Source organism: Ictidomys tridecemlineatus, chromosome X (assembly GCF_052094955.1).
Source record: "Ictidomys tridecemlineatus isolate mIctTri1 chromosome X, mIctTri1.hap1, whole genome shotgun sequence".
In the NCBI taxonomy this organism is placed as follows: Eukaryota; Metazoa; Chordata; class Mammalia; order Rodentia; family Sciuridae; genus Ictidomys; species Ictidomys tridecemlineatus.
In genome coordinates this window covers 26,501,552-26,528,528 of record NC_135493.1, presented here as the reverse complement: position 1 = coordinate 26,528,528, position 26,977 = coordinate 26,501,552, and the positions used below count along the sequence as shown (strand labels likewise).

General features: G+C 32.5%; 1 protein-coding gene across 1 annotated transcript in view; it reads left to right on the top strand.

Annotated features, from left to right (window-relative positions):
- The window catches only part of Stag2 (STAG2 cohesin complex component), a 126,561-nt gene that overhangs the window by 78,320 nt on the left and 21,264 nt on the right, over positions 1-26,977 (top strand). The window contains 19 exon segments of the mRNA XM_078034303.1: positions 321-472; positions 1,926-1,999; positions 3,243-3,366; positions 3,817-3,915; positions 4,010-4,089; positions 6,641-6,748; positions 9,555-9,666; positions 12,653-12,770; positions 13,175-13,278; positions 14,631-14,723; positions 14,849-14,938; positions 15,602-15,805; positions 17,556-17,626; positions 17,929-18,016; positions 18,114-18,194; positions 20,234-20,326; positions 22,266-22,440; positions 25,268-25,407; positions 25,607-25,708. Coding sequence (XP_077890429.1) covers positions 321-472; positions 1,926-1,999; positions 3,243-3,366; positions 3,817-3,915; positions 4,010-4,089; positions 6,641-6,748; positions 9,555-9,666; positions 12,653-12,770; positions 13,175-13,278; positions 14,631-14,723; positions 14,849-14,938; positions 15,602-15,805; positions 17,556-17,626; positions 17,929-18,016; positions 18,114-18,194; positions 20,234-20,326; positions 22,266-22,440; positions 25,268-25,407; positions 25,607-25,708 — 2,108 coding nt within the window.

The following is a 26,977-nucleotide window of genomic DNA, read 5'->3' as shown; positions in this document are numbered from 1 at the left end:
TAAGTATTTATATGAACTGTATAATCTGAAGCAAGTTTGTTAATCTCCTTGTACTTCAGTTTCCTTAGCCCTTACCTTTGAGGGAAGTTAGGAGGATTAGGATATAATCCATGAAAAATACTTGGCATAATAAGCAATTTACAGACATATAGTAGGTATTCCATACAGTCTTAGCTGTTGATTTATTGTTGTCATTTGTAGCAGCTGTATTTTTCCTTTCTGTCAGATGCAGAGCATCCCATCTCTGCCTAATTTGATCTTAAATTGTACATTTTTGCATCTGTTAGACTAATTTCGACATTTTACCCTTTTCAAAATAGCTATGAAGTTGATGACAGCTTTGGTAAACGTGGCATTAAATCTTAGCATCAATATGGATAATACACAAAGACAATATGAGGCAGAACGGAATAAAATGATTGGAAAACGAGCCAATGAGAGGCTAGAACTCCTGCTACAAAAGCGAAAAGAGGTAAATATTTAAATTGAGTATTAGACTATTAATGTGTGACCAGTTTGGTCACCATTAATTATTATTTGCTTAGTCTCAGATTATTTGTTTGAAAGATTTATATATTTCCTTCCTTACTTATTTTGGTGCTAGGGATTGAACCCAGGGCCTTGTGCCTGCTAATAAGCATGTACTTTAACTGTTGAGATATATTGCTCCAATCCCATGAAAGATTTAATTTTAAATAGCATTTCAAATTGTTTATGCATCTAACTTAAAGTTTTGTTGAATATTCATACTAACAATACTTTGTTGTTTATTTTCAATCTGTGTGGACTAGTATTGTTTTATGATTTAAATAAGGTAATCTGGGTCAGTCTGGAAAGCCTTAGTGTACTGTTCATGTTTACTGTGATAGTCTCATCCTCAGATTGTGTCAGGGTGATATGAGATTTCACAATTACGTGGAATCACTTTGAAAAATTACTTACAAGCTATTTATTAGCATCTGAACTGAATCACTATTTTTTGTACAATGGGAGATACTTTTAACATTGTCTACCAAATTCAGCTTTGAATAAGAAAAAACATTTTTTAAGTGTTGTGCTAAATCATAAGTAATATATATATATATTTTTTTGGTACTGGGGATTGAACGCAGGTGCTCTTTACAACTGCGTCATATCCCTAGTCTTTTTCTTTTTTACCACTGAGCCACATCCGTAGCCTGGTCTTTTCTTTTTAATTTTATTTCACTACATTGCTGAGGCTGGCCTTGAACTTGTGATCCTCCTGCCTCAGCCTCCTGTGTTACTGGAATTACAGGTGTATACCACCACTAGTCCTTTTCTTTTTTCCCCTAGCCAATCCTGTCTTAACTGTGAAACCAAATTGAAAATGTATGTTAGTAGATCAGATAGCCAAAATTTGATATGTTCTCTGATTATTTTAGGTTATTTTTTCCCTTAATTTATTAGTGATTAAGATTTTAGCCTCCTTATTTTAACCTAATACCTTTTGTTCTTTGAGCAGGTGCTAGTTAACATGATGCTTCTTTTTCAGACTCTAAAGATGAATGAAAAATTGTTATTATTTTATACTGACATATACATTACATTGTACATGATAGGTAATAATAATAGGTAACTGCATAACAGTTCTTTATCAGCTTCTTTATACAATGGAAATTTGTGAGCATTAGAAAAAAAATTATCTAGCAGCCAAATATTACAAGTCAAAGTCAAATGTTTTCGGAATCAAGGGACCTTAATTACCTGTTATAGCCTTCTTCTTCTTCTTCTTCTTTTTTTTTCCTGTGTATGTGTGTGTGTGGTTTCATTTGTTTAGTAGAATAATAATTCAATAAAATCACCAAAATATTGGAGAAATCTGCATTTCTTGGTAGTTCTAACGACTTTTAGATGTACTTTTGGTTGTCTTCTATAACTGAAGAGAGCTAATGTGTTCTTTGTAGCTTCAGGAAAATCAAGATGAAATAGAAAATATGATGAATGCAATATTTAAAGGAGTGTTTGTACATAGATATCGGTAAGTCCAGACTATTTTTAATAAGTAACACTATGTTATTTTTATTCTTTAAGATTGGCTACTTAGTGATTTAGGCAGTAAGAATTAGTGGAAAAAGTATTATACTAAGATCAATGTAGGAATCTAAGCTCCATCACTGAGTCATTCTGGGCAAATGATTTAACGCCTGTGAACTCTATGTTTCCCATTTTAATAATGGGATAATGATGTGCTTGACTTACAGCTGCCTAGCAAGTGGAAGCTACTGCTATTATTAGGAGTCAGGGTACAAAATACTTAATTGCTTTTGGATGAACTGTGTTAATAGAGACTGCACATGCTGACTTCTGACTCTGTTCTCTTACATTTGAATATCAGTGGGAAAATTTGAGTAGATTAAAACAAGATTTTTTTTTCCTATTTTGAATTAGCAGAGGAATGAAATAGGTGATCTTACACAATTTCTCCTCATAATGCACTCAAGTTATTCATTTCCTTACCTTGACAGTTAGTGAATGAGCTTAATGCTTGCCTTGTAATGTCCCCATGTTCACACTTGCCTTTTATTTTTGTAGTCACCATTACTTAGTCTATTTCCTCTACCCACTCATGCTTAAGAGATTCTTGCACTTTTCCTAAGACATCCTTTTATTGTGTTATTTCTCTGCCTTCAGTTTCTCTCCAGTACCTATATGATGGATTTTAAGTCTTTTAGTCTGAGCCATGCATGGTGACATACACCTTTAGTCTTAGCTACTTATGATCTTGAGGCAGGACAATTACTTGAGTCCAGGAGGCCAAGACCCAGCCTGGGAAACATAGTGAAACTTCATCTCAAAAAAAGAAAGAGAAAGAATAGTCACAGGCTAAAATCATTTATTCTGTTATTTAAATCCAAATTGAGCTTGTTCTCAATGTATGTGTGACTAATTTTCACCTGAGAAATTATAGCCTAGCTAGACTGGTGTGCCTGCTATCTTCTGAACACACTAAGCCAAACAGGTGTGAGCGAAGACTAGGATATGGTACTGTGTAAAAAGTGAGGGTGGAATTTTGTTTGTAGTTGTTTTTAATTTTAAATATTTAGGTGTTCCTAATTCTGCCTTGCCAACTAGACTGACAACTAGTTCTGCTTTTTAAATCCCCTCTAATACTTAAGATGGTGGTATATTTAGTAGATTCTAAATACTGGGCATCTCTTGAATAAGCCATAAGTTTTATGGTATAGTAGCACTGATGATGTATCATTTTTCCTTCCATATAGGGATGCAATAGCTGAAATCCGAGCTATATGCATTGAAGAGATTGGCATTTGGATGAAGATGTACAGTGATGCTTTTCTTAATGACAGTTATTTAAAATATGTTGGTTGGACAATGCATGATAAGGTAAGATGTGCCCTATAGACTGCTCATCTGTATATAAGCATTGCTATCTGCACATTTCCTTTTGTGAGTTATTTGCATACGTATACCTTGGGCCACATTCCTATAAGCCACACTACTTTATACTTTCGTATGCTCTATGAAAACTTGGTCTCTATTACATAAAGCCCCCTAGGTTTTTTGAATCCTGGCCACTGATTTAATCTTCAATGTTGAATTATTTTTTGTGCTGAAATATTACTAGTCTGTAGTTGGTGATGTAAGAAACAATAAATCCTATCTTCATTAACTATTTAATCTTAAAACATATGTACTGATTTTTATTTTTACATTATCTAAGATCAGTTTCTGATGAAATGCTATTGAACTTTAAAGTGGAACACATCACATAGGTACTTAATATTCAGGTTGGAAATTGAGACTTTGAATATATTTTCTCTTTGTTTCTTTTAGCAAGGTGAAGTAAGGCTCAAATGTCTTACTGCTCTACAAGGGCTTTATTATAACAAAGAGCTTAATTCCAAACTGGAGCTATTTACCAGTCGGTTTAAGGTCAGTATTAAGTATTTAAAAAATTACTTAAAATTTGAAAGTGTTTTTCTTTCTCTTTTAAAAATATTTTAATTTTTTTTTTTTGGCTTTTTAGGATAGAATTGTGTCTATGACCCTTGACAAAGAATATGATGTTGCAGTACAAGCAATAAAATTACTCACTCTTGTTTTACAGTAAGTATGTGTTTGTCATATATTACTAAAGTACAGATATTGAAATAATACACTAGAGTACTTGTTTCAAATGCATCTAGATCTACATATTATTAGCTTAATTTGTGTGGTTTTATAGCTTTGAAATTTATTTTATTATTAACTGTTTTTTGAGGAGGGGTTTCACTGTGTTGACCAGGCTGGTCTTGATCTCCAGGGCTCAAGTGATTATTCTGTCTTAGCCTTCCAAGTAGCTGGGACTAAAGGCATGTGGCACTGCACCTGGCTAGAAATTTAATTTCCTCATGTAAAGTTTAGAAAACAAAGCAAAAATGACCTCTGAAATTCTAACTGAGCTAGGAATTCAAGAGTTCCCATTCTCTAGGTTTATTTGCTTCCTATTTAACTAGTTTTGATGCTCTTGGAAAAAAATATGTCAAAGCATTTGCATATGCTTTTTCTTTTGGTCACATTTCAGAGTATCAGCATTTACTGAATCTTTTTTTTTTTTTTTTTTTTTTTTTTTTTTTTTTTTTTTTTTTTTTTTTTTTTCATTTACTGAATCTTAATAGAAGATGTTTTTATCTACTGGTAAACAGTCTGAATTGAACATATTATATGTTAATATGTTATAGTATTACCATTTAAAAATATTTTAGAATAGAAAACTTACCATTTTGACCATTTTAAAATACAAGGTTCATGTGGGCAAAGCATTAGCATCAAATATGTCAATTTCTGCAAATCACAAACCCAGAAATCCAAGAACAAGTCAAAAGTTATGGATCAGATCATTGACTGAAAGGAAATACAAATAGAAATATGTGAAAAGAAGTCCAACCATTTAAAGATGTGTACATTAAATGAGAACCTTTTTTTAAATCTTTTTGCTAGAGGAAGGTAAAAAATGTTCTTGAGGCTTTATAGAAATAGGCCCTAGTGCATCATTGAAGGGAGCATTAACCAGTTTAAACACCTTGAAGAAAAACTTGAGTTATGTTTCAAAACTTAAAATGGCCACATTTTCTAATACATCATTGTTTTGTGTTAGTATAATTTCTAAAACAATTGAGGTGTTAATAGAGGAAGAATTAAATTATAATATTTGATAACAGCTAATATAAGCACTTTTAGTGCATTGTATCATTTAATACAACAGCCCTGTGGTAGTGATCATTTATTCCTATTTATGTGAAATGGGTCTCATTGCAGAAACTACAAAGAAGCTGTTGTAGATATACTGACTTTTTTTTGTTTTTAAGATTTCACTTGTGTGTGGGGTGTTTGGAGCAGTCCTGACTATTGCTTTTTGTTGGGGGGTGGGGTGTACTGGCGATTGAACTTAGGGACACTCAACTGCTGAGCTACATCCCCAGCCCTATTTTGTATTTTATTTAGAGACAAGGTCTGAGTTGCTTAGCAGCTCACCATTGCTGAAGCTGACTTTGAACTCAAGATTCTCCTGCCTTAGCCTCCTGAGCTGCTGGGATTATAGGCATATGCCACTTCATCAGACTCTATTGCATTTTTCTTTAATGTTTAGTTGGATTTAAAAGTTAAAAATTTGTTATAAAATTATTAAGTCTCCTAGAATAAGCAAACTGATTGTACTGTATGTATTTCTATAGCTTCTTTCTGTATGTCTCTGCAGCATGTTACAAACATCTTTTCTTATTGTTGATTTTTGTTTTCCAGCCATGTATATATCTAATAACTGAACTTTGCAACAAACATACCTTTTCAAAAAGTTAAAGTGAATGATTACTGCAGATTTACAACACTTTAACTGGTTTGATTCAATGTCTTTTTATTGTAAGACAGAAGTAGTTTTTCTCACAATAGTTCAGTATTATACATAGAAGAATTAAAATCAAATTGTTTGAACCTTGAATTTGAACAGCTGACTTTCTTTTTTCTCAAAAAGAAGTAATGTTTGTTAGAAATCATACTTCTCTAAGCCTTTACTATAGGGTAAAACCAAAAAGTAAGAATAGAAAGGAATATATTCTTCAACTGTCTTATATTTTTAGACTTCTCTCTCTGATGGTAGTCTTATGATTTTTAATTTACATATAATGGTAAAAACTTAGGTTGTTTACCTCATATTACCCTAGAAGCATATTGAGGAGGGAAGCAGTGCCAGCAGCCAGGATCTCAAATGTCTCCAAAGGGAAGACCCCCACAATTTTTACCTTGGGATACTATGATTTATGGGCCCTTAAAATGATTGTAATTTACCAAGAATATTTTGTTAAGCTTATTTTGTTCTTTAAAAATAAGTTCAGGAAAACGAGCACTACATTTTAGTGAGATTTTTTCCTGCATTATAGTTGGAATTAAAATTCTTTGGACTAGGCACAGTGTTACATGCATGTAATCCCAGCACCTCAAGAGGCTGAGAGGCAAGAGAATTGGTAGTTCAAAGCCAGCCTGAGCATCATATATGTTTGATTTTTTAAAAAAAAAATTTTAACACAAACTTGTAAATTGCAAGTGAATGGATTTTTGCATTGTTATTATGCTTATAATTATGATATTACTAAGAAATGTGTTACTACTTATTGTTTTTTAGGAGTAGTGAAGAAGTTCTTACTGCAGAAGACTGTGAAAATGTCTATCATCTGGTTTATTCAGCTCACCGGCCAGTAGCAGTAGCAGCTGGAGAATTTCTCTACAAAAAGTAAACTTATATTTATGTAATTCATGTTCTGAAGTATGCTTTTGTAACAATAATTTGTTGTCATATATATACATACACACATACATATTCACACACACACACATATATTTAGAAGTTAATGTAGATCAAATTGAAACTTTAATACTTTAATATTTCTTTTTTAAATGTTTATATTTTTAAAATTTATTTGAGGGCTAGGGTTGTGGCTTGTGGTAGAGTGTTTGCCTAGTATGTGTGAGGTACTAGGTTTGATCCTCAGCACCATATAAAAATAAATAAAGGTATTGTGTCTATCTACAACTAAAAATGTGTTTTAAAAATTGCTTTTGATTTTTTTTCTCTCCCTCCCTCTTCCCTCTCCTTTTCTCTTTTCCCTCCTTTCTTCTTTCCTTACTTTTTTCCATTCAGGATTAGTCCCAGGGATGCTTTACCACTGCCCTACAACCCCAGTCCTTTTTTATTAATTTTGATAAAGGTCTAACTAAATTGTCCAGGCTAACCTTGAACTTGTGATCCTCCTGTCTCAGCCTCCCAGGTCACTGAGATTAAAGTCATGCACCACCTTGCTTTGATTCCTTTAAGTTACATCTTTAAAGGGAAGTGTACCCATAACTTTTAGTGGGTAAACTTTTCCATGTGAGGGATTGAACTCTGCCTCAAGCATGCTAGTGAACTTATATTCCCCCAACCCCCTAATGGATATTCTTTAGTTTTACTTAACTGTATTAATAAAGACTGGCTTCTTCCTAATTATTTACTCATATTATCACCTACTTTAGCTTCCAAACAATATTTAGTATTAACCTAACTTTTCCTTTACTTGAGGAAATCTTAAATGTTGTACTTCAATTACTAAATATAGTTTGAGGTAAGGCTCCCAAGAATCTTGTGGTCTCTTTAATGATGTTCTTTATCATTTCAGATTAGGTAGTATAAATAGTAGTGTGACTATCTGATCATAGCAAATGTTATATAATGGGGCTTTTGAAGAGAACATTTTGAACTATACAGACTAATTTTTTTGTAAGATTTTTTTTTTATTAAAATGCCTATTTGGGGTGTAGCATTTATTAGAAAGAATAGTTAGTATAAAACATCCACTGTACAATTTTCTTTAATTGTTATCCAGTGTTCTATTTTGTTGTTTCAGAGGAGAAACAGCCACAGTATCCATAGAAAAAGGCCACTTAGTTGGGGTAATGTCGTAAAAAGAATAGAAGGAAATAATACATTCAGGTTTAAAGAAAAATGTATATCTTTGGGGGTGGGGTGTACCAGGGATTGAACTCACCGGCACTCCACCATTGAGCCACATCCCCAGCCCTGTTTTGTATTTTATTTAGACACAGGATCTCACTGAATTGCTTAGGGCCTTGCTAAGTTGCTGAGGCTGGCTTTGAACTTGCCATCTTTCTGCCTCAGCCTCCCGATCTGCTGGGATTACAGGCGTGTGCCACTGCACCTGGCTATATCATATATTTTTGTGCCTAAATTTTTAGGTTAGTCGTTGTATTCCTTTTTTTAATTATATTTTTGTGATGCTGTGTTAGGCCCAGACCCTTGAGCCTACCACTTAACTTTGCTCCCAGTTCAGTGCCTGCCTGCCTTCCTGCCTGCCTGCCTGCCTGCCTTCCTTCCTTCCTTCCTTCCTTCCTTCCTTCCTTCCTTCCTTCCTTCCTTCCTTCCCTCCCTCCCTCCCTCCCTCCCTCCCTCCCTCCCTCCCTCCCTCCCTCCCTCCCTCCCTCCCTCCCTCCTTCCTTCCTTCCTTCCTTCCTTCCTTCCTTCCTTCCTTCCTTCCTTCCTATATATGATAGTAGAATCAATTTTGATACAGTTAAACACACAATGGAACATATCTTATTCTAATTCAGACCCTAGTACCTCTCCTTCCCCTTCCCTCTCCTCATACCCCACCACCTGCTGCCTTCTAAGGAAACAATTGGACAAAGTGCCATAAGGTTTTTTTTTTAAATATATATATTTTAGTTGTAGATGAACACAATGCCTTTATTTTGTTTATTTAGTTTTTTATGTGGTGCTAGGGAATGAACCTAGTGTCTCATACATGCTAAACAAGTGCTCTGCCACTGAACCACAACCCCAGCCCATAACTTTTTAAAAACATTTAAAAAAATTTTTAGTTGTAGATGGATACAATACCCTTATTTTATTTATTTATGTGGTGCTGAAGATCAAACCCAGTGCCCCACGCATGTGAGGCAAGCCCTCTATCACTGAGCCTTAATCTTAGTCCGCCATAAGGTTTTTGAAAACAAATAATTTATAACAGTATGATTAACTTGAGAAGCTAGTTTAAAAAGAGTGGAATGAAAAAGGTTTATAGTGATTATTTGCTTGAGTTTTTGATGTTGGACAATATCGTGCCTACCCAGCTCCCCCATTTTTTTTTGTTAGATGCTCTAGTATGGAATCCAGTTAATGTTTTTTAAAAATATTTTGTAGTTGTAAATGGACAGAATGCCTTTGTTTTATTTGTTTATTTTTATGTGGTGCTGAGGATCGAACCCAGTGCCTCACACATGCTAGGCAAGTGCTCTGCTGCTGAGCTACAGCCCCAGGCTGGAATCCAGTTAATATTTTTGAATAGCAAATGTGTTTTGTTGTTGTTTTGTATTAGTTGTAGACGGACATAATGCCTTCATTTTATTTATTTATTTTTATGCAGTGCTGAGGATCAAACTCAGTGCCTCACAAATTCTAGACAAACACTCTACCACTGAGCTATACCCCAACCCCTGTTTTTTTTGTTTTGAAATGAGTATTTTATCGTTGTTGTTGTTTGTAGGCTCTTCAGTCGTAGAGATCCAGAGGAGGATGGAATGATGAAAAGAAGAGGAAGACAAGGCCCAAATGCCAATCTTGTTAAGACATTGGTATTTTTCTTTCTGGAAAGTGAGGTAAGTTTATATTATCCATGTTCATATTTGAACATATTTATGTTCAGAGAATTTTTCAGAAGGCATTAAAATTATATACTTTTTTCTTGGTACTGGGAATTGAACTCTGAGTTACTCAACCACTGAGCCACATCCCCAGCCGTATTTTGTATTTTATTTAGAGAAAGGGTCTCACTGAGTTGCTTAGTGCCTCACTAAGTTGCTGAGGCTGGCTTTGAACTAGTGTTTCTCCTGTCTCAGCCTCTCAAGCTGCTGGGATTATGGTGTGCACTACCATGCCTGGCTAAACTTGTATACTTACTAAATATTCCATGTAATAATTAATTTTTACTGTAACAGAGATCTCCATAACCTTTTATTACTGTGGATTTAATCCAGGCATACTTTACCACTAAGCTACGTCTCCTTGATTTTTTAAATTTTTTAGTTGTCAATGGATCTTTATTTTATTTATTTATATGTAGTGCTGAGAATGAAACCCAGTGCCTTGCACATGCTAGGCAGGCGCTCCACCACTGAGCGACCACCCCAGCCCCTGGCCTTGAACTTTTGATCCTCTTGTCTCAGTCTCCTGAGTTGCTGGGATTACAGGTGTGCACCACCATGCCTGGCTTACACAAATTTTTAGAAAAATAGTTTTATTTTTAGTAAGATGTTCAAATAATAAGATTTATATGGAACATAAATTTTTGAGTAAAAAAGTTGTGATTATCAGTTAACCACCTCTGCTTGCTATTTGTGTAACATTCATTTGGTTATTTAGTCTTTCTGAGCTTCAGTTTCCTAATAAAAAGGTAGTTAATAATCTCTCAGTTAACATTGAGATAATCCATATAAAGCACAGTCCTAGCACATTGTAAGTTCTTGCATGTTAATACTTGATATTAATAATATTGTAGATTTGGGTTTACATCAGTCTATCTTAAGTTGAAAATCTACCTGATAAATTTTTTTGAGAGGACTCAAAATTAATTTTTGGTGTTCATGTAATGAATTATGTAGTTTTATGGCCTTTTAATTTTCTAGTTGTTTCTGCATATAGATGGTATTTGAATATTGACAACTTTGCTAAATATACATACTTTAGTAATGTTAAAGTAGATTTTTTCCAGATTTTCTACAACATATAGTCAGATCACATGCAAAGATAATTTTGCTGCTTCCTTTCCAACATCTTTTCCATTTTTCTTTTTTTTGCCTTAATGAATTTGCTTATACTTCTAATAGTATATTAAGGAAATGTGTTAAGGATAGAAATCTTTGAATTGTTTCTGCTTTTATTGGGAAGATATCCACTATTGAAACATAATTATGTTGTATGTTATAGGTATTATGCAGATATTTATTATGAATTTGAGGGTGTTTCCTTTTATCCCTTTTTTTGCTGAGAGCTTCTAGCATGAATGGATATTGGATTCCGTAAAGTGCCTTTTTTGCATCCTTTGAGATGATTGTTTTACTATTTTGTTATATTGAATGATGTTTTTCAGTGTTGAACCAACCTTACATTCTCATAGTAAACCCTGCTTGTTCATGATTCTTTTTATATATTGATGTTTTCAGTTTGGCCGTGTTTGAGAATATTTCCAGTATGTTCCTGAAAGATAGTGGTCTATAATTTTTTGAAAATTTATAATCTTGATATATTTTGGTATCACAATTATGCTCGGTCCCTCAAATGATTTGGAAAGCCATAGGGTCTTTTGTGCTCCACAGATGGAAGAGAATTATAATGCTTATCGGACTATTCCCTAAAGACCTTAAAAGAGCATACTATAGGGATACCGCTACATTGATGTTCATAGCAGCACAATTCACAATAGCTAGACTGTGGAACTGCCCTAGATGCCCTTCAATAGATGAATGGATTAAAAAATGTGGCATTTATACACCATGGAGTATTACTCTGCATTAAAAAATGACAAAATCATGGCATTTACAGGGAAATGGATGGCATTAGAGCAGATTATGCTAAGTGAAGCTAGCCAATCCCTAAAAAACAAATGCCAAATGTCTTCTTTGATATCAGAGCAGGGAGGAAGAGCATGAGAAGAAGATTAACATTAAACAGGGATGAGAGGTGGGAGGGAAAGAGAGAGAGAAGGGAAATTGCATGGAAATGGAAGGAGACCCTCATTGTTATACAAAATTACATACAAGAGGACGTTAGGGGAAAGAGAAAAAAATACAAGGGAGAGAAATGAATTACAGTAGATGGGGTAGAGAGAGAAGATGGGAGGGGAGGGGAGGAGGATAGTAGAGGATAGGAAAGGCAACAGAATACAACAGACACTAGTATGGCAATATGTAAAAACGTGGATGTATAACCGATGTGATTGTGCAATCTGTATACGGGGTAAAAATGGGAGTTCATAACCCACTTGAATCAAATGTATGAAATATGTCAAGAACTATGTAATGTTTTGAATGACTAATAATAAAAAAATAAAAAAATAAAATTTAGTTGTAGATGAAAAAAAAATCAATAAATGCAAAAAATATAAATAAATTGAATTGAAAAGTGAAACACACTTTGTTTTGAATCACCATTATCACTCCCATTTAGTGAAAAATCATAGTGTATTTAAGAATTGAGAGGAGTTAACAGATGTAATATTAATTGGTCAAAATATGCAATAAGTATAGTTTTGGTTTTTTTTTTCCCCCAGTGCTGAGTATTGAACCCAAGGCTTCATGCATGTTAGGCAAGACCTTGTACTACTGAGCTACACTCCCAGTGCACATTCTCTTTTTAAAAAATAGTTTTCTTTTTAATGTTTGTTGTAAAAATGTTTAATCATGTTACCTGACAATGTTAATTTATACATAGCAAGCTAAGGCAGATTCTTCTCTGTTCTTTCTTTTGACCTTAAAAAAATAAATTGCTATTTGAGAGTTTGTGCATGGTGCCACAAAGCTTCCGTTCTTTGGAGTTAAGGCTAGTATGCTATTTGTCTAAGAACACGTTGCTCTTTTTTAATTTTAGTTACATGAGCATGCAGCATACCTTGTGGATAGCATGTGGGACTGTGCTACTGAGCTGCTGAAAGACTGGGAATGTATGAATAGCTTGTTGCTAGAGGAGCCACTTAGTGGAGAGGAAGGTAAGGATATTTAATTATGGTATTTTTGTTGTCTAGACAGTATTGAAAATAGATCTTACTCATTCCATTTCTTTTAGTTTGTTACTGTTAGAATAATCGATAGAATAGCCTACCTTGTGCATAATTTTCTTATATGTGAATATTAAGCTGTGTTGCAAGATGTAATTGATGTCAATATTTACAATTTTTGTGTCTGAGTTCATGTTTTGTTTGCTCAGAGATTTCACTTGTTGAGGGATTTGGGAAGGTTTAACTTGTCTTGATCTTTTCTGTGATAAGTAACTGGATTTTCTTTTGTATATCAGGTCAGATTTTGTTCATAGGCAGAAGAAACTGTTATGTAAGTTACAAGTGGCATATAGGAATAAGTAGGTTAACTTCTTATTCTTTTTCTTTTTCTTTAGCTCTAACAGATAGACAGGAGAGTGCTTTGATTGAAATAATGCTTTGTACTATTAGACAAGCAGCTGAATGTCATCCTCCTGTAGGAAGAGGGACAGGAAAAAGGGTATGCTAATGTATTTTCAATATTCAAAACTGCATTTCTCTTTTCAGTATCTTTTTAAAAATTCCTATTTTGTCCATGGAACAAAAATTCATGATTCTTTTATTTTTCAGATGACGTTACGTGTGTGTGTGTGTGTGTGTGTGTGTGTGTGTGTGGTCTGTCTGTCTCCAAACTACATTTTAAACCATTAGCAATTTTACAAGTTCAAATTTTTTATGTAAGAAACTTAGCTTCTATGCTGGGGCTCAGTGGTAGAGTGCTTGCCTGGTACATGTGAGGTACAGGATTCGATAGATATTGTCTATGTCTACAACTAAAAAAATATTTTAAAAAAGGATAATTAGTTACTACCTGAAATACCGAGATTGACAGTCATGTTTTCACAACTGAATGTACTGTACCATTTTAAAAGGTGCATTTGTATGTTTTAGTTTAATTATTAATTTAAAACAAGAAATTCCTATTTCTTGAGATAAAATTGTAATGCATTAATGCAAAGTGTATTTGCAATTTATTCTAATAATTCTGCGGGCTTTCAAACTTTAACCATGAGGCACAAAAATACATTTCTACATTGTAAAATAGTACACATAAATGTCTGTTTGTCTTTGTGTGTGTGTGTGTGTGTGTGTGTGTGTGTGTGTTGCTAGGGATTGAACCCAGGGCCTTGTATATGTGAGGTGAGCACTCTATCAACTGAGCTATATCCCCAGCCCAAACGTGTATTTGTGTATAACAAAAACAGAATTTCTTGAAATTATACTGAAATATTCTATGTATTTATATATTTATTATTTTAATCAATTTATTTATTGTTGTTGCTATCATTATTATTTTGGTGTCAGGGATTGAACCAAGGCCTTCTTCATGCTAGGCAAGTACTTTTCATAGTGCTAGACCCCTAGCACTCTGTTTTATACAAATTAATTTTATTTGTAAATTACTTGTATCAGCTTACTATTTTGAATTCATTACCTGTGTGTCATGACCCAAAAGCTAGAAAAAGCTGAAATGATGTACAGTCTCATTATTACATAAGCTCCTATAGTAGATCTCTTTTTGCTAACTAATCTTTATTCCATCCAAAGGCAGTGTTGGTTAGTCTACTGGGTTATTGATTTTCCCTGTAAGACTACTCAATTATTTTTAAAAAATATTTTCAAGTTGTTTTTTCCTTTTTTAAATATAATGAGTAAGTTATCACTTTTAGGGTTAAAGTTTTGTAGCAATCACTTGTATGTCTATCATTTAAAATATAGTTTTATTGCTTATTTTGTGCATTTTAATTAAAATTTGAGCTCAACAGTTAGTGAGCCTAGAAAGTATTTATAAAAGACTTTGTATTATTTTAGGTGTTGACAGCCAAGGAAAAGAAGACCCAGTTGGATGATAGGACAAAAATCACTGAACTTTTTGCAGTGGCCCTTCCTCAGTTATTAGCAAAAGTAAGTTTGTATTAATATCATAGTGTTATTATGAAACCATATTTTCTTAAAGTGTCTCAGAGTATTAGAATATTCACCTAGCATTATTTTGAGGTATTTAACATGATCTTTTTTTTATTTCAAAGTATTCTGTAGATGCTGAAAAAGTGACTAACTTGTTGCAGCTGCCTCAGTACTTTGATTTGGAAATATATACCACTGGACGATTAGAAAAGGTAAAATGTTTTCTCTGTATAAAAAATCCTGTAGAGAAAATTTTAGTTCATCTTAATCATGCTGTTTGTTTATATTTTTGAATATTTTTTTTATAATACAAAAGCAAGCCTATGTGTTACATGTCTTCTATATATTAGACTGACTAATTACTCTTTGAGAATGGTGCTAAGGAGATTTCCCTTTGCTTCATGTTCATAGCTTTATCTTCGTTCTTATATATTACATGGCTTTATCACTGATCATTTATGGAGATTTGCCATGGGTAATTGGATAATAATATCAAAAGGAGCTAATATTCATCAAGCAGTTTTAATATGTTCCAGGAACTATAGGAAGCTCTTTATATGTAGTAACATTCTCATCCAAGTCCTAAGAGATAGGTAATATTATTCCCATCAAATTTGAGAAAGTAAGTATGAGCATATTAGTGTATTTACTTATCATGACTAGAAAAACACCTTAAAATGTATGTCCGATGTTGTAACATTACTATATTTGAATACTTTCACTATTGTGGTATAGTTGTATAGTCACTTTATGCCTATTATGCCTATTGTGTATACCTTAGTAGGCATTGTACACATTGGACATGTGCTCTACTGCTAAGTTATGCTTCCAGACTTATATCTTAATTTTAATGAAAACAATTTTTTTTTTTGCAGCATTTGGATGCCTTATTGCGCCAGATAAGAAATATTGTAGAGAAGCACACAGATACAGATGTTTTGGAAGCATGTTCTAAAACTTACCATGCACTCTGTAATGAAGAGTTCACAATCTTCAACAGAGTAGATATTTCAAGAAGTCAACTGATAGATGAATTGGCAGATAAATTTAACCGGCTTCTTGAAGATTTTCTGCAAGAGGTACATCCTATAAGTATTTTGTCAGTTGGGCTCTTTCTCTCCAGCAACCTAATTACTCACCCAAATATTCTTCCTGGTGGTAGTGTAGCAGTATGTTGAAAAGATGTTCAGGCCTTTTAATTTTGTGCCTTATCAGGCTACTATTACCCTTCCACCAAAATAAGAAAGTGATAAAAATCTGTGACTTGGAGAAAGTGGAAGACAAACTTGCATCTTTTCCTTTTGTTTTAAATCAGTGATCTGTTTGGTTACCTGGTTTTAGTTGAATAAAAGGCCATTAGGCAGCTATGTGTTTATGAAACAGAAAAATAGACTAAGACCAGGTAGTTCAAAATGCAGAGGATTTCTTAGTGTTTTGGCGGTGATGGTGAGAGAGGCCTATATGGTCTTTGATATTGTAGGGCTTTAATTAATCACTGCTGTAACAACTCTTACTTTTGGAGTTTCCTGTGTTTTTCTGTTGTGTTTCCAAAGAGGTATTTAGTGCACTGACACTCAAGTATACTTGTAATTTATTGTTTTTTTTTCTTGAAATATATATTCACATTTGTATTTATTTAATTTACTCAAATAAAGTAGAAAGTCCTAATTGTTAATGCTTTTAGCCTTTTCCATTTCACTTTAATAAGACTAGTTGTGATTAATGCCGGAAAAATCATATGGACTTTGTAATATCCAGGGTTCTTTTTTTTTTTTTTTTTTTTTGGTAATTTCCTGTATTCTTATTTAATCAAACTATTTAGATTCTGTGTGTGTGTGTGTGTGTGTGTGTGTGTGTGTGTGTTTAACATTGTAGGCTTATTACATTTTGCTAGTTGGAGAATGTGCAGGTATGTTAATGTATAATAATCACTTTCTTAGTTCAGAATTTTAGTGGCTGTACTCTGGACTTGATATAATTAAGATTAAAACAAGTTAATTTAAAACCAAACAATAGTTTATTTGCAACTTGTCGAAAAACTGAAGTTTAAAAACAGGTCCATATGTTTTTGAGAGACCTGAAATAGAATATAGTAGATTCAGTAGTGTTTACATAATTTTATGTTTCATGTAGTAAGGCTCATAAAACTTTCCAAAATTTTGGTTACCCTGTCTTGGAAAGTATGTTAACAAATGTTGGTATCTAGAAAGAACTAGCATATATAGTATATATATTCAGAGTGTTGCCCCCCATTTATTTGTGATTGGTCTGATGTAGCTTTCTCAAACACCATGTTTAGTATACCTAGGTTTTACTTATTAGGTGTTGTCCTTTATGATCTCTTGCTTATCATCTTCTGTATTTTTATTTGTTGGCTGAGTATATTTAATACTGTGAAGTAGTAGATATCTTCATAGTTTTATGTCAACATTACTTAATGAAAAAATGGAAGAAGAATGTTATTCCTTTTTCTGCTCTAATGATCATAGTGTTCCAGTGATAATAACCTTGTGTTGACACAGTACCCCTGCCATTATAGCCTTAAATTTGCCCAGATCTAGGTATTAAATGATGAGGGTAATTTGTGGTTTTTATTTTTATTGTTATTTTTTAATTTTTTTCGATGTTAATGGACCTTTATTTTATTCAATTATTTATATGTGGTGCTGAGAATCGAAGCCAATGCCTCACACATGCTGGGCAAGTACTCTACCATTGAGCCAAAACCCCAGCCCCTTATTGTTTTTTTAAAGGTGGTATCACTACTTTGATAATATAGGATTTATTTTTTCACTTTGATGCATCTTAATATATAATTCATATTCATAGGGGGAAGAGCCTGATGAAGATGATGCATATCAGGTATTGTCAACGTTGAAGAGGATTACTGCTTTTCATAAGTAAGTTGAATCTTTAAGTTTATTATTTCTTTAAACTGTAGCAAAATCAACTTGCATGTTTTGTAAGTAAAATTTCAAATTATTTGCTAGACTGCTTTGCAGAAGAAAGTCATGTTTACAATGGGGTATGACTGAAAAATTATCTAACACTTCTTTAAAAAGTACACCTTTATTTTTTGTTGTAGGAGCATGTTAAAATATTTTCTGTATTTACTTTTGTAGCATTAGGTAATACTCAATTCCAAAACAGTTGTGATTAGTCTTTGTTTTTTAATATAATTTAATTCTGTCTTTTTTTGCAGTGCCCATGATCTTTCAAAGTGGGATTTGTTTGCTTGTAATTATAAACTCTTGAAAACCGGAATTGAAAATGGAGATATGCCTGAGCAGGTTCTTATTTATTTACAAGATACATACTTAATTTTGAGAATGAAGGCTTATGACTTTTAAGTTTTACCTGTATTCTGTTGGTTCTTTTTTTTTACAGATTGTTATTCATGCACTTCAGTGTACACACTATGTAATCCTCTGGCAGCTTGCTAAGATTACGGAAAGTAGCTCTACAAAGGTTTGTGGTGGTTCAACAGTGTTTTTATTAGATTAAGTATCATTCCTGAATGATGCTTAATTTTCAGCAAACTTACACCTTTAATAAGGCTAGTTATCTCAACGAAATCTTGTTTATTTCTTTCTGCTATGTATGAATGTTTATCTTTAAAAAACCGTCCTGTTTCTAATTTGATGTATGCCTAATGAGAGATTATTAAATATTGTTTGTTTCAAGGTATGATTTTTAATTAAAATAAATGTTCACATGTGATGGTAGCATAATTTATGAATTCTCATTATTGATGAGTTTATGTAGAAAGATAATATTTTTTAAGTAATGACCAAGAACCTTTGAGAGGAACAGATAAGGCTATTGAATTATATAAATTAAAGATGATAAGCCAGCTTCCCTGGATTGTCTTATGCTTTTGGTTTATTTTGGTATCACCTTATTTATGTAAAAGATATCACTAGTGATATTCCAAATTCATGAAAAATTATTTTATGATTGAGGATAATGTACCAGGTATTAGGTCATAAAGCTTTTAAAACTTTACCCATAGGCAATCGATGGTGTGTCTAGTAACTGAACTACTAACCAGGGCCACATTTTCCATTTGTAAGTTGAAACCTTAAATATTGTATTCATAGTTGACGATGGTGCCTTACATATTATTTGGGCTCATTTCTTTAAACATTAAGCAGTTTCTGGGAGTTATATATTTAGTTGTTAATAGATATTTCCTTTAAAAAGGAATCCTCTTGATATTGATAATTTTCTTTTTTGCTTAAATCCACACAATAATGTGAAATGCTTAGTTTCTTCATGTATTTAAGATGCTATTATATCACGAGTGGATTTTCATTCTTGAAAAACAAATATAGTATTATTGGCAAAATAGTGTACTTTTGGTCAAATACCTGGGAAAAGTCTATTTAGTTAGATATCAAACTTATAGTGGGTAGTAATCATATTAGTATATATTTGATTTCTTTTACATATAGTAAAAGTTAAAAATTAAAATGGAAACGAGACAGTTCCTTTGAGTAGAGGAAAAGGGTGAGTAGAAAATTATTTATGATGAAGATTGGTGGAGTTTTCACCAAGTGTGATCTCCAAGTTAAATCTATTTTAACTTTATTATATAAACCAAATAACTACTGATGTTCTGTGATTTGGCACACAGTATCAGAAGATGGACCAAAGGTTGTAACTGAAATAAGTTAATGCAGTCTATCTATATAGAATAATTTTATATTTTAAATAAACTGCCAAATGTTTAGAAATATTGAAAACATAAGAATAAGATTCAGCTTTTTAGCTGTATGTTTAAGAGACATCTTAAAGTTTATGATAATACCACAGAACTGATTTTTGACCCCTCTGAGTTTAAAAAAAAAAAAAAAGGAAAATGCCATCCCTTTTTAAAGATTTTTTTTCCTCATTTTGTATTGATGCATTATAGTTGTACATACTGATAGGATTTGTTATTATATATTCACACAATATACATCCCTTAAAATTTTTTTTAGTTGTAGTTGGACAAAATACCATTATTTTATTTATTTTCATGTGGTGCCGATGATTGAACCCAGTGCCTCACATGTGCTAGATGAGTGCTCTACCACTGAGCCACAGCCCCAGCCCACAATGCCATCCCTTTTTAAAAACTATTTTCTTCCATTCATGTGTTGGCCACTCTTCAATTAATAAAGTGAACATGGAGCTTATATTTTTATTCTTTTTAAGTATCCTGAGATGGTGGCTTTATTATAGGTAACTATATGTAATTATGTAAATTTCCCATTCTAAAGGACCCAGACCACTTAGGATATTATCCATTAATGTTATTCATACTTTTAAGGTTGGAATTTGGTGAGATTTCTAAGAAAAATACATTTTTTCCTTTCTATTAAAGCTACAAAGTAGAAATTTTCATCAGTTCACAAGTAGAGTTAATGCATGTGCTAATATTTTGTGTGATTTTAAATAGTTTAACAAAATACATGAATTGTTTACACAATGTTTCAAAAATGTTTGTGTTAAATTTTTTCAAGGAGGACTTACTGCGTTTAAAGAAACAGATGAGGGTATTTTGTCAGATATGTCAGCATTACCTAACCAACGTAAATACTACTGTTAAGGAACAGGTTAGTATTTGCTATAGATCTTTCTTAAACAACATTTATACAATCTGAAATAATGTAAAAAACTTAAGTAATATTAAGATTACCCAAAGTAGAACTATCTAGAGTCTTCTTGAGTATATCATGCCTTTAAAAAGCAGATTAATTTTGAGCTTGCAACTAATAAAATTGAGTTATTAATGTTTACATGGAGTTTATAATTGCATTATAGATTACCTTCATATGGCAGTTGCTCTATGATGTTTCTTTATGGCACATAGTAAACACTCATTTATATAAATTATAGGTATATGAAATTATAGAAATAATTCTTGAAAACAACAAGTTTCCCTCATAGAGGAAAAGTCCATTAGGTTTTGTCATCCCTGAGAATATCAGATGTTGACATTTTTATGCCCATCCTGACATCAGTGTGATCATTGTCTGAAATAAGAAAAAAATTAAATATATATATTTTTTAGATGTTATTGAACTTTTATTTTATTCATTTATTTATATGTAGAGCTGAGAATCGAACCCAGTGCCTCACACATGCTAGGCAAGTGTTCTGCCACTAAGCCACATCCCTAGCCCTAAAATAAAAATTTTTAATTGCAATACCTTTCTTCCCAGTATTTCCTTCTCACCCTGTGCCTTCATGGTTTCATTACCTCCAGCCTTCTCAACTCTGGAAATAGACCTGGTTTGATCTTAGGTCTAAGATCATGTTTATTTTTAATTCCCTAATAGGATAAAACTTCATTGAGAACGTGATTTTTTTCTTTTTTCTTCTTTTGGGTACTAGGAAATTAACTCAGGGGCACTGGACCACTGAGGCATATCTCCAGCCCTATTTTGTATTTTATTTAGAGACAGGGTCTCATTGAGTTGCTTAGTGCCTCACTTTTGCTGAGGCTGTCTTTGAGCTCATGATCCTCCTGCCTCAGCCTCCCAAGCTGCTGGGATTATAAGCATGCCTTGAAGGAACATGCTTTTTAAAATATTTTATTAGATAAATGTTTCATAAATGTTTCTTAAGAACTATTAATATTTTTAAACAAAACACTTTATTAACTGAAATATCCTACCATGTGTAAATTACTACTGTAGTAGTAAGATGACAAGATACTGAATGAAGGGGTAAAAGCTTAAAGAAAAATTAAATGGTTAATTTCAATAAAACAAAATATTAATATCTGCTTTGTGCCCTGTGTTATAACTTGTCTTTCCATCTGTAGTCTTAATTTAAAATGCATTTGCTAGTTGACATTGTGACCCAGAAGTTCTGTTTTCCCAATATATAATTTTTTGCAGTTACATTTTGAGTAATTTTACCAGTGTTTGATTTCATTTGGCAGAGTTTTTATTAAGTTCCTTGATATAACTCATCCTTTGTTTATTAAATGATACTCTTAGAATTATCTGATGTGTAATACCTCCTTATATACTTTGTAGTTAATCCCCTTTGCATGTGAACAACGAGTGCTTTAATTTATCATAGCCATTTTTATCTTTATTCTAGTACTCATTTCTTTAATATGTTATTTTCTCCCATAAAACATAAATTGATACCAAGTTATGTATATTTCATAGTTGAAAATGAATACCCTTAAGCATCTTAGTATAGTACAGAGTATAGTCGATTGGAATCAGAAAACCTTAGGTTAAGTCCTGGTTCTTTGCATATTAGCAGCTTGTAGAAACCATTTAATATTGCTAAAATTTTTGTGAAGATAACATTTGTGAAATTACTTTTTAAGATAATAAAGTATTATGCAAGAATTAGTAGTCGTTACAGAAATTAAACTTCACAATTTCAATATCTTAGGAAAATACTAAGCAATGCTTTTCTTTAAGAGTTTCAAATAAAGTTAAATTTTATTTTGGCTTTAAATATATAAGGTATTTGTGACTACTGATTAAAAAACCTTAAATTATAACATGATTTCCTTTCTTTTAATAGGCCTTCACTATTCTGTGTGATATTTTGATGATCTTCAGCCATCAGATTATGTCAGGAGGGCGTGATATGTTAGAGCCATTAGTTTACACCCCTGATTCTTCATTGCAATCTGAGTTGCTGAGCTTTATTTTGGATCATGTCTTCATTGAACAGGATGATGATAATAATAGTGCAGGTAATTTTATTGCCATCTTTTTGTTAAGTCTGTTTTCTACTATAAATCAAATTTAAGTAGGAATGTTGTGCTGTCTTGCACTATGATACATTTTACCCTCAACTCGATCAAGTTTTCAATTTTGCAAATACAACGATTATTTCAAAGTTACCATAAGTAGTGCATTCCTGTAATCCCAGTGACTTTGGAGACTGAGGCAGGAGCATCACAGTGTTTGAGGCCAGCCTTTACAATTGAGTAAGACCCTGTCTCGAAATATTAAAAAGGCTGGGGATGAGGCTCAGTGGTAGAGAGCCCCTGGGTTCAATACCCAGTACCAAAAAAAAAAAAATGGTATATTTGTTGCTCTATTTATGTTTTCATAGGTGATATACATATGGGAGATTGGGACAAAATAGGTAAAGTATGAAACATGGGTATATGATCTAGCACATTATTGTTCTTGCGATATTATAGACAGTGTTGCAGAGTACAGGCTTTCAAATTAGATCTCTGCTTTTCCCTAGCCCTGTTTCTAACCTGTTTCTAATTTGTAGCCACCTCATGGAAATAGGAGGGTTAATTAAAATTGAGCAAAGGTACTAGTATAGTATCTGAGCATATCATAGATGCAGTAATATTTATTCCCTTCCCTCATTCATTGTTAAGTTCAGCGTTCATATAATGTGAGGAGAAACAAATATTTAAGTGACTTTTTATTATGTACTTGTATAACACAGGTTTTTGTTATTTGAGAGTGTTATGTGACATCTAGATGCTTGAAAAAAATGTTAGAAACTGTTTTATAGAAGTCTGGGGCAGTACAGAATTTTCACAGGACAATAATCAAATCAAATTTGCTTAGTGTTAAGTTATTCTTCACACCCTAATTGCATACCAGATGCCTTTCTTGAGTGTGAGGTCGTAGAAAAGCAAGTATTTGGTAGATTCTTTCTGGGTTTGTTTTAATTTGAAGTTTCACTTGAAGGAAAATAAAACATCAACACATTGCTCTCCATACATAAACTGACACATCACTGTATGTCACAGTCTAAATAAACATATAATTCTAGACATGGCTTATAGCCTATTTTTTGGCAATGCTGAGCTTTGTACTCACATAGTAAAAACTTAAAACACAATTGAGAAGGCCAGAGTACTCAAATATTTGTCAAAAGTCTGTGTTGTAAAGGTTATATGCTTTCAGTTTTTCTCCTTTCACACTCAGCCATTGGTTCAGTTAAACTTCAGTTCTTAGTATTTATTTGACAGAGACATTTATTTGTTAGTAGACAGTATACTATTTGGCATGGATATTAAAGAAATTTAAAAGTGTTTTCCTCCAAAAATTAAATTCAAATGGAAAAGAAATTTAAAAACAAGTAGGAATATTATAATTTGATAAGTAATAAAGGCATGAACAAATTATGGTTCATATAAATGAAGTTTCTAACTGGTCTTCATCTTTGAGAGAACCTAACATCTGAAACCAATCTGCAAAGATAAGTAGGGCTTTTTAATTTGTATGAGAAAACAAGCGTTGCATTATAAAATCTGATGCAAAATAAGTTTTGATATATAGCCCTTTAGTTAATTAGGGACTACCTTGGCTTTATTTAAACCATTATAAATTGAGTAAGAAGAATAAGCTTGCCAGTTTTCCTAAATTTTCTACGAGTTTCCTAGAATTGATGCCCCTTTTTGAGTCTTAACTCCTTGGACTTGTTTTTTGTTTGTTTACACTTTTCAAATGAAATGTTTCCAGTCCTTTGGAAAATTATAAAATATTAACAGATTTGTACACATTCATTCATCAGTCTTTATCAAAGTATTGGTTTCAGACTTTTAAAAAAATAAATTACAACTTCAAAGTCACTCTCATTCCTCTCTTTCCCAATCGCATTACTCAGCTCTTTTCCTAGAAATAATTACTATCCTAAATTTGGTGCTTATCACACCTGTACTTTTTGTGTGTGTGTGGTTCTGGGGGTTGAAACCAAGGCTCTTGTACATACAGGCAAGCACTCTACCAACTGAGCTGTATCCCCAACCCAACACCTATACATTGTAATTTAATTTACTGATTTTTTGAGCAGGAAAGAATAGGATTGACTCCTGCAGGGTGAGAGGGGGCATACATGATAAGGCTTGCCCCATTATAATTTTATTTTACTATGTATATAAAAAATGTAAATAAGTTAGTGGGGTTTTTTTCCTTTTTACCTTATAAGTAATTAAAATCTATTCTTAGTGCTAAGAGACTGCAGTGAGTATCACTCAACTGTGGATTTGGAAATGATTCTGTCATTTTGAAAATTAAATGTCAAGTACTTACGTAAGGAACCAGATCAGAAATATGTGAAAGTGTCTTAAAAAGACAGAATACTCCTAGGCTAATCTAACTGAATATATTTAATACATATAAAGGAAGACTTTAAGTAAGACTTGGATGTGAGGTGGGATGGGATGCTTTTGGAAGTATAAAGAGAATTCTGAGATTGGCTGCCTTCAGGGAAAGAAGGATCTTTAACCAACAGATGTTGAATATGCAGATCTCATTGACAAAACATTCTGTTAGGGAAGTATGTGTTAGGCAAGCGTAGTCTGACTTCACTTCTGACTCATTCCATTTGTTCTTATTCCATGTTTACAACCTCTTGATTATTATTTGATCTCACAACAAAGTACTCTACTGGAATAAATTGAGTGGCTATAATTCTTTATTTTAATTTCAATGTATTTTCCTTTTTCAAACTCTCCAATAGAAGAGTGAAGATATAGTGTGAGTTAAAAAAATATGCTTGCAGTAAAATAAAAGGTGGCATAATATTTGGAACTTTTCCCCCAGATGGTCAGCAGGAGGATGAAGCCAGTAAAATTGAAGCTTTGCACAAGAGAAGAAATTTACTTGCAGCATTTTGTAAGCTAATTGTATATACTGTGGTGGAGATGAATACAGCTGCAGATATCTTCAAACAGTATATGAAGGTAAAGTTGAAAAATGGCTGGAAGATAGTTTTTGAATACTTAAAAAGAAATATGACAACACTGGCTTTTATGCTTGAATTGAATTTTTATGCTTGCATTGAATTGTTAAAATTTTCTAGTGTAAAAAGTTTATTAAAGAATACTTAACATTATGAAGTTTAAGAGATAAAGCTCTAATTTGTACAAATTTCTTTTCTAGTATTATAATGATTATGGAGATATCATCAAAGAAACAATGAGTAAAACAAGGCAAATAGACAAAATTCAGTGTGCTAAGACTCTTATTCTCAGTTTGCAGCAGGTAAGACATCAAGTGTATCAGCTTTACCTAACATAATTAACACTTACAAAGGTTATACTCTAAACTGGGCAAAGGATGCATTTAGACAAATCATAGTAGAAATATAAAATATTCAACCTCACTTGTAGAGAAGAATTGAGATCATTTTTTTTTTTGTTTTTTGCTTTCCAATTGTGGCACAATTGGCAAAACCCAAAGCTGTCTAAGTTATGGAAGAAATGGGTATGGAAAGCAGTTTATCAGTAAATGTGTATTATATTTCTGCAGTGGCTACTATGTAGCACTTAGAATTAATGTAAATATATTTCTATTAATTTATAAAAATCTTTATAATATGTAGTTCAAGAATAAAACAAAAGATTTAGAAGGGCAGCATCCTTATTAAATGATACATATCTCTTATCTGGAAAAATGATTGCCAAAAATATATTGTAGTTGTCAACTTGCTTGGTAGATTTTGAGTGAATTTTACTTTGTCTTCATATATTTTCCAACTTATTTTAGTGAGCATATATGAACTATATAACCAAAACAAAAATCGTTTTTGTTTTGACACTGGCAAGGGTAGGCTTCATTAGGCAAAGTTATTTCCTTAGTATACATATGTCTTTAGAGAGAAAGTTTGCATGTAAAACTTACCCCAGTTCAATTTGATACATTTTTTTCCTTAGAAATATAGCCATTTTTAAATATAAATATTCTTTGTGAAAATTAATAAAACATACAAGACTTTAAAGATTGCCTTTAAATAACATTTTTATACAAAGTTATCATATGTCCATGTGAGAATATATCACATCGAATCTCACATTATTTTATTTGTGTGTATATGCATGTGTAAATAAATAATGGAAGGGAGATCAGTAGAGTAGTCAAGCAGATCAGAGGCAAGGAGGGGAAGGGAAGGTACTAGAGAATGAGACTGATCAAATTCTGTTCATGTGCATGTACAAATAAGGAATAACGAGTCACAATGTTATGCATAAATATAATGTACTGATAACAAATAAGCAATAGTTTTTCCTAAAAAAATAATAGCTGCTTCCTGTAGAAAGTTTAGAAAATATTTTGGTGGGGGCAGGAAGGATTTAACCCCCACTGCCAACTTTATTAAAGTATAATTGACAAAAAATTGTGTATACTTATGACCCACTATGGGAGGTTTTGGTACACAATCAGTGAAGTGATTAAATCTAACTAGTTAATGTATACATTACCTTGCATACTTTTTTATATTAAGAACATTTAATAGGAGGTGGGTGTGGGGAT